Source organism: Sciurus carolinensis, chromosome 1, assembly GCF_902686445.1.
Source record: "Sciurus carolinensis chromosome 1, mSciCar1.2, whole genome shotgun sequence".
Taxonomy (NCBI): domain Eukaryota; kingdom Metazoa; phylum Chordata; class Mammalia; order Rodentia; family Sciuridae; genus Sciurus; species Sciurus carolinensis.
In genome coordinates this window covers 2,130,711-2,143,615 of record NC_062213.1, presented here as the reverse complement: position 1 = coordinate 2,143,615, position 12,905 = coordinate 2,130,711, and the positions used below count along the sequence as shown (strand labels likewise).

Genomic DNA, 12,905 nt, shown 5'->3' with positions numbered 1-12,905 from the left:
TTGCCCCCTGCTGGTGTCTGCGTGGCAAAGTGCCATCCGCAGGCAGATCTCCCTGCTGCTTTTGGTCAGGTCTGGAGCTAAAAGTGTTTTGTTTCTATTTAAATGTCTGGTGGTAGGTGAAGGATCTTCTGTAAATGTGTATGACGCTGGGCTTCAGTGTTCGCAGGTTGCGCGTCATGTCTGCCACCTCTCAAAGCCCAGTTTGTGCCCAGGTTTGTGCCCAGGACCACACTGCACGCCTTCGAGACCTCCTCCTGTGGGGCGAGCAGTGCTGCGCAGCGCCCGCGTGCACTTCGGTCAGCCGGGTTGGGTGCGTGGCTCTGCAGGTCCGCCCTCCGCCGGCCTCCTGCTCGCATGCAGCGGGCGCCCCCGCGCTCCCTCGCCACTGCCTGCCGCCCTTCTTTCATGTCCGAGGTCATTCTTCGTCCGCCGTGGCGTTTCCCGTGGTGATGCACGTGGTGACACGCCGTCCCGCCGACTCTGGGCTCCCTTGGAGGCTCCTGCCCGCGGGCGCCTCCTGCAGCTGCGTCCTGCCGCCCGGCTCCCGCACTTCTCCCTGTTTCCCGCTCAGCGCCTTGGCTGCTTTCGACGGCGGGTTTCCTCCGGCTGCGTGGAGGTCCCCTCGTCCTTTGCGGATGGGCAGGCACGTTCTCCTTTCCGCCTGTTCCTCTTCCTCCTGCCGGAGCCTTCCAAGTCCGCGTGACGCCGTGAACCGAGACGTGTCCACGCGCCTCCGCGTCCCCAGCTGCGGGCGGCCCTGCCGCACTGCGCTCCCAGCCCTCGGCCAAAGCATCTGCCTTATCACCTGGTGTGGCAGCTGGCCCGGCCGGGCACTGTGCTCGGCCCACTGTTCAGCCACTGTGTCCCGTCCCGGCCAGCGGGCCTGCGAGGGCTTTTCTGTAGCAAAGGGGTAGGATGGGGCGGCACCCCTCCCCTCTCCTCCCCTCCCCTCCCCCGTCCTCCCTCCCCCGTCCTCCCCTCCCCTCCCCCGTCCTCCTCTCCCCTCCCCTCCCCTCTCCTCCCATCCCCCGTCCTCCCCTCCCCTCCCCCGTCCTCCTCTCCCCTCCCCTCTCCTCTCCTCCCATTCCCCGTCCTCCCCTCCCCTCCCCTCCCCTCCCCTCCCTTCCCCCTTCCTCTCCTCCCCTCCCCTCCCCTCCCCTCTCCTCCCCTCCCCTCCCCTCCCCTCTCCTCCCCTCCCCTTCCCCCTCCTCCCCTCCCCTTTCCTCCCCTCCCCCGTCCTCCCCTCCCCTCCCCCCTCCTCCCCTCTCCTCCCCTCCCCTCTCCTCTCCTCCCCTCTCCTCCCCTCCCCTCTCCTCCCCTCCCCTCCCCCCTCCTCCCCTCCCATCTCCTCCCCTCTCCTCCCCTCTCCTCTTGTTTTCCTTTCTTCCCTCCCTCCCTCCCCTTCTTTCTTTGGTATGATGCCGCATCTATTTCCTGCCACTCCAACACTTGACACGTTCTGTTGGAGTGGAGGACTGAACACTTGATAGGGTTCTATTGAAAGATCACCCTCCCTCTTGGGGGCCATAGGCATGGTATGTCTCCATGTGTAGTTGCTTTTTAATATTAATAATTAATATATCAGAAACTTATTGGGAAGGTTTTACTGTATTGGAACACAAAATAGTATACAATAAAAATTTAGTAGTAATACATAGATAAAATATATAAAAATAAACAACTGTAGCTATGCTTGAGTTAAAAGGAACCTGTGATTGCTTTAGTATAATAATTTCTAAATATAGATGGATAAAGAGGCATTCCTCTGAATTTGGATGTGGTGTTCAGCCTTTGTTGCTTTCCTAGTTTTATAGTTGATTCTAGAGATACTTTACCTAATTAAAATATTTAGGTTAGTCATGAATATAATTTGTGTTTTTCCTATGTTTAGTCTTATTCTTTGAGAATCAAAATAGGATTGTAGTCTGCCATTAAATGAAACAGAATAGACTAAATATTAACTATAAGTTGATTTCTTTGCCCTTTGTTAATAATAGTAAAAGCTTTTCACTGTCAAACACTGGAGTTCATGGTAAGGGTAATTTCTCAGAAAATCCAGTGATCAATTTGTTCTGGAAATTGAAAGTTAACAGATCATGGTGCTCTCAGTTTAGCTGGGGGACAAGGTTGTTTTAATCTAGCAGGGAAATAAGGTTGTTTTGATCTAAGCTATCATACAGAAAGAATGTGTACTTAGAGAAGAAGCATAGATTGTACTTTTGAAGGTTTTTTTAAAATTTTGAACTAACCGTAAAATGATATAATCATCACTAAAGAAAAAATGTATAAAAGGGCTGGCAGAATAAAGAAGATTCAGCCTCAGAACACCTGGTGTCTCTGCTGTTTTCCCCGACTGCTGCTAGGGCTGGACCCTGGCAGTATGAGGATTGGATCCGTCTTGCCAAGTGGCAGAGGCTGGCCTGGAACTCCTGACCCTCCGCCTGGGCCTCCTGAGTGGCTGAGTGCACAGGTGTGGTCGCGTGCCCGGCCTCCCTCTCTCAGAAGGTGTCATCTGCAGTCTGAGGTCCTCTGCCCGCGCTGTTCCTGTCCAGGCTCCCCCTGGTGGTCTCAGCTCGGGCTCACTGCCACCACACCACCGACTTCCATTTCATTAAATTTTGCCACTCTAATGTTTTCTCGATACTCATTTCTATATTTTGAGATGGAATGTTTCATTCACTCATTTTCTGCTATTATAAACTTTTACATTTCATTTTTCTTCTTTTATGACTCTTCGAATAGCTCCTCAGTTAACCTTGTTTTAATTACTTTTACTTAATTAATTAAATCGCAGACAGAGCTGGAGACAAGACGGAACCCAGGTTCGGGTTTCAAGCATGCTAGGTGAATAGCTCTGAGCTACCCCCAGCCTGGTTAACCCCCTTTGGAACCACTGCTTCTTCTTCTTTTGGGATTTCAATTGGCCTGAATGCTTAAATGTCTGTATGTCTATAAATGTTTCCCTGGGTACTGCTTAACCTTTATTCCAAACATGTTTCCCCCTATAATTGTTTGTTAACTGTTCAGTTTAAAGTGTTTTAGAATTTCCGTTGGTTCTCCTGTTTTTAAAACCTTCCCCACATTTGTGTTGGTGCCAATGGCCGCCCGTCAGTGGGACTGCTGTCCTGCTTGTACACAGGCACTGTCCCCAGCGAGGCCGTGTCTGAGACCCTGCTGTGTCCAGCCCAGGGCCCGAGGCACATCCATTCCCCCCATCTTGTTAGTGATCACTATTTCCACCCCTTTTGTTGTATCTCCATCTGCCCATTATCGGGAGAGGTGTGTTGAAATATTCTGCTGTTGCTGATTTTGTTGTTTCTCTGTCGTCCTAACAGTCTAACTGTATGTTTAAGCACTTCTGCAAGGTGAGAATCAATTCTAAACTGTTAAAATGTCTTTATTTTGAGTTGAACACCTTGTTCTTTGTGTCTGTTAATGCTTCTCACTTGCAGCCTCTGACAATATAAATCCACAACATCTTCTGCCGTCCTCTTAGAACTGACCCTTCCAGTCTTACCTTTGGGGTGTGTCTTTTTTATACAGTAAAACAAAAAAGCCAGTCTGATCATGTTCCTTGAACTGGTGGTTTTGTACTGCGGTTGCTGAGACCTAGGGATGTACAGTCACTTTATTTCTTTTAGCCTTTCCGTCACTCAATATTGGCTTTTGTCATTTCTCCTTATTTTTCTATGCATATTATAAAAGCTAAAACTCTCATTTCTATCATTTTATTATTTACTGTGTGTGTGTCATACTGGGGACTGAACTTAGGGCCTGGCACAAGCCAGGTAAATATTCTACCACTGATCTACATCCCAACGCTTTGTTCTTTTTTAATTGTTTTTATTTTGAGACAGGGTCTTATAAGTTTACCAGGCTGGCCTTGAACTTGTGATTCTTCTGCCTCATCCCCAGAAGCCAGGGTTGCAGGCGTGAGCCACTGTGACTGGTGTAGTTATTTTTGCTTTTACCATTATTTATCTATTTTTTCTCCCCACCCCTCCTCCTCCTCCTCCTCCCTGTTTTGCTTTTAGCCTGGGGGAAATGGGTAGCGAAGAAGAAAAAAGAGGACGATACACCAAGTCAGAGAGGAGCACAGAGATGGAGAGGTTAGCGACCACCAAATACCTCCGCCCGCCGGCAGGCCGAGGAGGAAGTGAAGGATCTCGGAGGGGATGGACAGCGCCTGGCCAGAGAAGCCTGGGCAGGGCGAGGGAGACCCTGGGGGCGCGCACCAGGGCGGTGCCCAGAGGTGAGGACCAGCGCGCGTACCCTCTTGAGGGGCAGATGAGGAGTGGGGCGCTCGCCAGGTCCGCGCTGAGGCTCCAGACCCGCCCCCAGGGTGTGCGCAGAGGCCGGCGTGACCAGCGGCCGCAGAAGGAGCCCCAGAGCTGCCCTCTTCCTCCGGTGCTCCCGAGCGCCTGCCCTGCCTCCCCCTGCCGGCCGCCCCACCTTGGCCACATCTCAGGCGCGCGGGCCGGCAGGATGGGGGAGCCTCCCCAGTTGACGCCCAGAAGCCAGGCTCCGCGCTCCCGAGCAGAACTTGGAAAGGTGTGTCCCTGCAGGAGGCCCGTCCCCCCCTCCACTTCCGGTCCTGGTCCTGGACTCCCTCCCTGGCCTCCACCTCCTGACCTGTGCTCCCGCCTGCTGCACCTCCAGCAAGCTCTGCCGCGTTCATTCTTTTTTGTGGGAGCGGTGCTGGGGAGGGGTCCGCACTGCTCAGCTACGCCCCTGCCCTGAATTGATTCTTTAGGTGCAATTGTTTTCATTATCTCTGGCCTCCTTGTGACCTGTGAAAAACAGACAGTTCTGTTAGGGGGGCTGGCGCAAATCTCCCTGAGAGACACAGCTCTGAGGTCAAGCAAAGGTTTGTGGACAGTCTGCCAGGCTGCCCCTCTGCAAGGCCAGCAGCCTGCTGGAAGAACTTTCCCCGATAGGCAGCTACAGTGGAGTAGTCAGTCACTGCCTGTCCCTTTGCATTCTTTGGGGGTGGGCCTGCTGGGAAGGTCATGTCTGGGTGGGCAGGCACTGATTTTCAAAATGGAGTTACTTTGGCCTAAGGACCTGACAAATTCCAGCTGCTTCCTTCCTAGCTTCCATGACGTTTCTCCCTAGTGCTTCTGACTTTTGTTGAATCCCCTCACATTAAAAGCCGTGGTCTGTTATCGAGGCAGTGTGTGTTTTGATTTGTCCACCTGCAGTCATTTTCCTGGGCTGCCATACACATTACCATCACTGAAAGACTTCGTTTATCTTGCACCATTGTGGAGGCTGGAAGTCCAAGATCAAGGTGCTGGCCTCTAGCAAGAGCCTCTTCTCACCTCCTGGGGGCAGGTGAGAGGCGGAGAGCCATAGTTAGGAGAAGGTACAGCCTCCTCACCAGTTAGAGCCCGGCTGCCAACACCTTGCGCTGGGGGCCTTTCCCACTCAGCCTCAGGAACACCTTCCTACTCTTTCTAAGTCTGAGAGGGGCCTGTGAGCCTGGGACCGATGGTGTGCTCCTCCAGCAGCTCCTCTGCTTTTCCAGACATCTGCAGAGAAAAGGGGACTCATCGTGAGCCCACCTTTATATCTTAGCCTAGACTGGAGTGAAGCAGCAGTGGAAATGCCGGTTCCAGAGTCGCCAGGGCCCTGGATTCTCCCAGTATCATCTTCCTGTTTTTGTTTGTTTGTCTTTCTCCTCTGGGCAGAGCCAGAGAAAGACACGATTCCTTGTGTCTTTTCTCTTGGTTTAACGCTAATTTTGGGTCTGTCTCCTCCTGGGATCCTCCTTTATTGTATCTTCTCTTTGGGGATCCAGTGTCACGTCTGCCGTCTGCCACATGGGGCACTACCGAGCCAGAGATGGCCAGCGTGCTGCGGCTGTGGCCAGCCTCAGCACTTGGTCCCTTGTCACTATCCAGTTCCTATTTTAAGATAGTGTTTGATTGTTTTATGCTTCTGAAATATTCATGAGAGCTTGGTCACGAGAGCTTGGTGTATAATCGAGAAGAATTTAAAATACTCTTTTCTTCTGAAGTATATTGTAATAGGAGGGTCTTAGCTGAAGCCAGAATTGGGGACAGGCAGTTGGTGTAGAAATAGGGGATCAATTAAATGGAGGAAATGAAGGCCATGAAAGCCATCTGCTTCTGGAAGTCTGCCCCTGGGAGAATGGACTTTTTACATCTCACCTGCAAAACCAGACCCAGTCACTTAGGCAGGAAGGAGAGATAAGGGAAGAGAACTGGAGAACAAAAGATCTTCTTATAAAAACAGAACGGGGGAATGTAATGTAACATAAAGCAGCTCCCCGCCCTTTTCGCTGCAGCCATTTCCCCGCCTCCCAACTACTGTCAGTCTGTGAACATCCTAGCTAGCTATTGGTTCCTCAGTCAGCTTGCAAGTATCCTTCTCCGTGATTGGTCCCGTTAGCCCGCGGAATTCCACTGCTTAAGGATAGCACCCCGCCCTTTTCTCTCTTCTCACATTCATTCTCTCTCTCTTGTGCCTGCTCTCTCTTTTCCTCTCATTTTCTCTCTTGCCCTGCAGGGAGACACTCTGCTTATTAAGCCCTCTTGTGTGAGTTCCCGGGGCGGGTGGTTTCCGGGTTCTTCTGTCAGCTACTGCTGTGGTTGGAACGTACATCTCTCCAGGACTCCTGCTGAAAGCTGACCCTCGCTGCTCAGTGTTAGCAGGTGGCCTTTGGGAGGTGTCAGTCCTGACTGGGGTCGGTGCTCTTAGAAAAGAGGCGGCAGGACCTGCCCCAGTCTTCAGCCCCTCTGCCAAGTACAGACGGGCAGACGGTGCCACCCACAAGGAAGAGGCCCTCACCAGGCCTGGGATCTGTGGGTGTCCTGATTTTGGACTTTCCAGGTCCCAGGATTGGAGCATTCAACTTGTAAGTAACCCAACCCACGGCATTTTGTTATAGCAGAACAAGGCCGCTATCTAATAAGACACGTTGTTGGAAAAAACCACTTCTATACTTCTTTCTTTATCTTTCTTATTTTCTTGTTGACTAAGCCCCCACTTTGGTGTTTGGTGATAACAGTGAAAGTGTATGTGCTAATTTATGTTCTTGTCTTTAGAGGGATCGCGTCTAAGGCTTCACCATTAAGTATGGTGTTTGAGCTTCTAGTGGGCAACTTTTATCAAATTACTGAAGTTTCCCTCTCTTCTTAGTTATCTCAGATTTTAGAAAATAAGCAAATGTTGATTGTTCTGTGATCATCACCCTTTATTTTCTTGCGAGAGTGATGGATATCTTTTCCGGAGATTGAACCACTCCTGCACGTCCTGAGTCAATTGTACTTGCTCATGATGGCCTATCATTTTTGTACACTTGGATTCGATGAGCTACTATTTTATTTTTTTGTTGATGATGGCCCCTAATTTCCTTTGCGTGTATGTGTGCTTTGTTTCTTATATTATCACTTTTGTGTTTGCCTATAAAAGGACTGTTCAGTAACTTTTTTAGTGCTTGTGACAGGGAAGGTGTTCAGACAGTGGACGTGTCTGTTCACAAACGCAGAGGCACAGGGAGCCTGTGTGGAGGAGTCCACGGGCTGCTCCCTGCGACTCAGAGGGGCCTCCTTCCCCGCATGTGGCCCACCATGGGGGTTGGCAGGGCAGCCGGCAGCTCCGGGAGCTCCTGACGCCTGCTCTCCCTAGAAGATGCCTTTCTGTGCCCAGCCAGGGGTCCTCTGAGCAGGGACACAGCCCTGGCCCGCCCACCTCCTCACTGCACTGGCAAACACACCGTCTGCCCGTCACAGTCCCTGTGATGTGGGGCTTGGTGGGACAGCACCACAGTCTGGTTGCGGAGGGGCCGCGGGGCAGAGCCAGTGCTGGAGGACCTGTGCCCCGCCACTCCAGACTTCGCTGCCCTGGGCTCTCTTCGGGCTCTGGACAAGGCCGTCGCGGCCCCGCCCCTGGCCTCAGCACTGCTCCCGGGGTGGTGCCCTCACCTTCTCTGCCTTTCCTGCCCGCCCACCCGCTGTTGCCACAGTCCTGCCCTCAACTCCTCTCCTGAAAGCAACAGCCATGGATGGCCTCTTGCTGCTGGCCCAGGACACTGCAGTCACTGCCCTTCTGCTGGCACCTGTGGGCTCCTGTGGGTCTCTGCCAGCGTGTGGCGCCAGCCGGCCGTGGTCTGCGCGGCTGGCTGGGGGGTGCTTTCCTCTTGCCGCTCAGGACGTCCCTGGCTGCTTTCGTGCCACTCAGAGCCCGATCTGACTCGAGCTACTGTTCAGAGACAGCACAGAGAAGCTGGTGTCGTGGGGGCGGGGTAGGTCATCACTCTGAACAGAGTGACGTGCTGCTCCTGGCAGTCCCGTGTGCGGGGTCCCTGCTGACAGGGAAACGCCGTTTGCCACGGAACCCACTAGTTCAAAAAGCCCTGATTTCAAAATGCAGCCACTGGAGGCAGAGGAGGTGGCAGACCTGCCAAGCCCCAGGCAACGCTCCCTCCTGGTGCCGTCTGTTTCCTCCAGAGCCCTTCGCACTGCGCCCTTCCACATTCCTACCTATGAAAATAAAAAGCAGCCTCTTGTTCTTTGTCAGATCCAGTCTCTTTCAGAGCTGGTCACCCACTGTGCCCCCGCCTTCAATTAATAACAAGTCTGTATTTTATTTCTATCGTTTCTGATTAATTTCTCCCAGCTGTGAGTTTACTGATCCCTTGCTCTTCTGGGATGCAGTGAGAGTGATGTTGGGAATGAGTTATTTCAGCTTCCTGGTCCCTGCCTGCATGTGATCTTTCTGCCAGGTTGATGGGAGGAAGTGTCTGTTCTTCCTGCCAGTGTCTGGCCTGGGACCTGCACTGACCCCTCCTCCCTGGGGGAGGACCCCCTGGGATCTGCAGGCCACAACCCAGCACCTCTTCAAGCGCCTGCTCTCGACTGGGCTTTCTTTTTCATAATGTAGTGCTCCTGCCAATCCTCGATCTCTCCTAGACACCACCTTCTGCATCTCCTTCCTTCTAAGGTGACCTTTCTAGAAGGAACATCTAACAGCCCTTGACTTGTCTTGACCCCTTGTCTAGTGGTCTTTGAAAGCACTCCTCCTCATGCTGCCAGAGGCCCACCAGTTCCAGAATCAGGATCTGTCCACATTCACATTCTTGATTTTCTATTGTTTCCCACTGCAAATTGCATCCTCCACTCGAAGAGCTCTAGCCTCAGGTTGCCATGGCAACTGTCACGTGTTAATCTTTCCCCTTGCTCTCTCTGGGTTAAGTGTGCCTACTTCTCTCTCCCTAACATAAGTGGTGCCCCTGCAAACTCCAGCCCAGGATGCCAATTTGGAGGAGCATGGCTACTGTTACTGGGTGCAGGTGCCAGGGGCAGGGTATGAGCTCAGAGCCCAGGTTGGCCAAGGGATGTGCATGCTGCAAGTGCTCTCCAGTCCTGGAGGTGCCAGCTGGCACTGCAGGACACTCAGCCACTGCTTCCAGGATGGACTTTGGCTTCAGGTTTGCAGGGTTAGATGTGATGGAGGCAACCTTGTCCTCCATGCCTTAGAGGAGTAGCGCAGACTCTCTCTGGAAGGATCCTCAGGCTACCCTATGTCAGAAGAGAAGGGAGGGGACAGCAGAGTATGGGCACATGAGCACCAGGGATGAAGTACTCACTCAGGGCCAACTACAGCTGGCTTCTTGGTGCTTGCAGGGCAGCTGGAACTCTTTACCCACCAGCTGGTAAGGTTATGCCAAGGAGTCCTTTACTCCAGAGATGTTCACCCTAATCATTTGGTCTCCTCATCCCACCATCCTGGGTACCCCAAAAGGTCAGAAGCAGTGAGCACATCCCCTTCATGGGTGGGACACAGCCCCCTCCCCATGGATGCTGAGGCCCTTAGTGGCAAGGAAGAGCAGAGGAAGGCAGAGGCTGTCAGTATAAAGACAGTCTTAAGGCTTGATTTCAGAGACACTGGTCAACAAAACCACTGCCCAGAGTCACAACTGACTCACTGCGCTGCAAGCTGAGACACCCCTGAGGCTGAGGGCTGAGACACCCCTGAGGCTGAGGGCCACCCACCCATCCTGAGGCGCCCAAGGAGTCCGACCAAGGGGTAACACGGAAAACAAGTTTAATGCAACCATTTCGTCAGTCTGTGGGGAGTTCATGCCCCAGAGAGTGTGGCCCAGGCCCTTCTGTGGCCTACAGCAAGCTAAGGCCAGTGAAGGTGGTGGCGCTGGCCACGAGGATGGTCAGAATGGCCTGGCCGTGGCTGCTCACGCTGGCCCTCCCAGCCTGTTCTCGGAACACGTCTTCGCTGAGGGTGGGTCCGTTGAGGTTGCACAAGGAGCTCTTGCAGCAGTTCACATAGAAGAAGGGCAGGGGCTTCTCGACTAAAAGGACTTGGGCTGGGTATTTTCAACTGGCCAGATATACGGGCAGATCTTGGAGCACTGCTTCGAAATGTAGTAGACGCGTGGGAATACTTCTAACAGGAAAGAAAGAGGAAACCCAGTGAGTTCGGAGCCTCCTGCCAGCACCTTCCTGGCTGGCGGTCAAGCCCGTACCCCGGGGGGATACCCATTCAATGAAGGCATCGGGCGGGGAGGCAAGAGCCATGGCTCAGACAGGACGGGAGAGGGCAGGCTCCCCTCTCAGCTGCTGCAGGGAGCGGCAGCCTGGGTGCAGCATGGCCCTTGATGCCCGACTCCGGCCTGTCCACGTGCACCAGTGGTACACACCTCTTGTGCTCAGCTCCTTAAACACTGGTGGGCTTAAGCCCTTTGTTTGTCCGCAGACAGACACCTGGGCCTGGGCCGAGGGCTTCCCAGCCGTCCTGGCATTGCCCACAGCTTAGAGCTGGCCCTCAGTTGGCCTGGCTCAGCTCTGGGCAGGCTCTGGTCTTATACTTCGTACTTCACCTCATCTTCTCCTTCTTTGTGCAGATGTTTCCCACATTCTAGGGAGCTGCCCTGACCACTGCTTCGTCACCCCACAAACTTCCTGGAATGCAGAGGCACCAGGGAATAAACTGAGAACAGAATTTGAAGACTCAAGCCCCAAAACACCACTGGGGGCAGAATGTTGCAGGTTTTCTGATTGCACTTTGGAGAGCTCCGGGTGTGCCCAGAGCCCGGGTGAACTACGGCTGACAGCACGCTTGCGTCTGCAAACCTCATGAAGCAGGCGCACTCCTTTGAGAGCAGACAGTAAGCCTGTGCTGCTGTTTCCCACAGCTGAGATACGCTTCTCAGGGAGGCACTCGACAGCATTACAGCTTACTTTTTCACTTGAAAACAAATAAAAAGGATCACTGTTTTCTCCTGGTACCCACATGTCACTGTGGCCGGCCGCCTATGTGTGCCGCCCTCCCCTCCCCCATGCTGCTGGGTGCTGCCTCACTGGCACCCCTGCCGGGGGGGCTTCACCTTCAGTTTTGTTGTCCCAGTGGACTGAACTGAACCCAGGCACTTGTGCATGCCTTGCTCCGAGAGCGCTCCACACGTAGTTGCATCCCTAGACCTCAAGTATTTTTAAAAGCAGCTTTTTATTAGTTTTTCTCTATCAAGGCAAAGCAGAGAGCTCCTAATTCCCGAGTGTTCGCTGCCCTCCCGACGGTGGCCTGAACCCAGACGCCTACTTGCGGCCACGAAATTGCAGTACTCCTCAGATTCGTGACAGACCACCTCGTTCTTGCAGGCGAAGTCATTCTCCGTCTCGCAAACATGACATGTCAGACCGACTGAAATGAGAGCCAAAAGCAAAATGCGGGAGCAGCTCAGGTTTTGGCTCCTGTGGGAGAAAGCCTGCTGTCCTCCACACCCAAGCGGCCACCCTCACCACCTAGTTCTCTTTCTGCTGTCCCCACACTCACCCGCCAAGCATGTCACCGGGTCCCTCACGCACCACTGGAACACGCAGGTGCACGTGCCGCAGCACCCACGCCACGTGCGTCCCCGGCTGCGCCCAGCTGCCTTCCCGGGGCGCGGGGGCGCGGACCCTGCTCTAGGGAGGCTGGCCGCCCTCCCGCCCCCGGCTGCCGGTGCTCTGCGAGGCCAGCCCGCTTCCATGCACCGTCCCTGCGCAGCCCGGGCGCGGCGCTGGGCGGGGGCCCCGCGCCTGCCGGGGACCCCAGGCGCCCTCCCGCCTCCGCGCCCTGCCGCCGCCCGCGCCCGGACTCACCTTGCTTCCCGGTCCTGTTGCTGGTCCGCACCTGAGGCAGGCCCAAGGACAGGAGCAAGGCCAGCAGGCACGCCGCCACCATCGAGCGCCGGGCCTTGCAAGGAGCGGCGGTCAGCGCGACCCGCACCCACCGGTCCATGGCGAGGCCTTGTGCAGGCGCGACTGTCGGGCACCCGCCTCCCTGCTCCGCGGATCCTCTCGCCCCTCACTGCCCCCTCCTGGGCGTCGCCAGGGTTCCTTCTGGAAAGTTCTTGGTGTGCGCCAGCCGGCCTGTCTCCTCGCAGTGCCACCAGCTGGGGGCAGTGGAGCGGGGGTCGGTGGCGGGGAAGGCGTGGGCGGCGCCCTCCCTCGCCCTGCGGAACTGGGACTGGCTTTCCTGCGGTACCCTGCAGCCATGCCGCTGATAAGCCAGAAGGGTGTCTTTCTTCCAAGTCAGAATTTCACTGAATAACAATCAATTCACCGGCTACACCACTTACAGCCCTGCAGTTCACCCAGCGCGTGGGTCACTTGCTGGTCACAAGCTCGCAAACAAGTTGTTTTATTCCAGTCTTGATGATTAGAGTTTCAGTGTCCCGCAGGTGTCAGCTCCGAGAGTAGGGCCGGAGTGCACTGTGTCACAGGCAGGAGAAACTGGGCAGTGCTGAAGCCCAAAGGGACGGAAATGGAGGATCCTTGCTGTGATTTTCCTGTCAAAGTTCATGACAAGTGATCAGGTGTTGGGATCAGAGTGCACTGTGTCCAGTCTGGGGGGAGCACTTTCGTTTTACAAGTCTCAGGTGA

General features: G+C 54.3%; 1 protein-coding gene across 1 annotated transcript; it reads right to left on the bottom strand.

Annotated features, from left to right (window-relative positions):
* Nucleotides 1-10,142: 10,142 nt before the first annotated feature.
* Ly6k (lymphocyte antigen 6 family member K) lies at nucleotides 10,143-12,261 on the bottom strand. The gene is given in 4 exon segments (XM_047566998.1): nucleotides 10,143-10,336; nucleotides 10,339-10,428; nucleotides 11,581-11,682; nucleotides 12,123-12,261. Coding segments are annotated over 4 exon segments (525 nt in total).
* Between the last annotated feature and the right edge of the window lie 644 nt (nucleotides 12,262-12,905).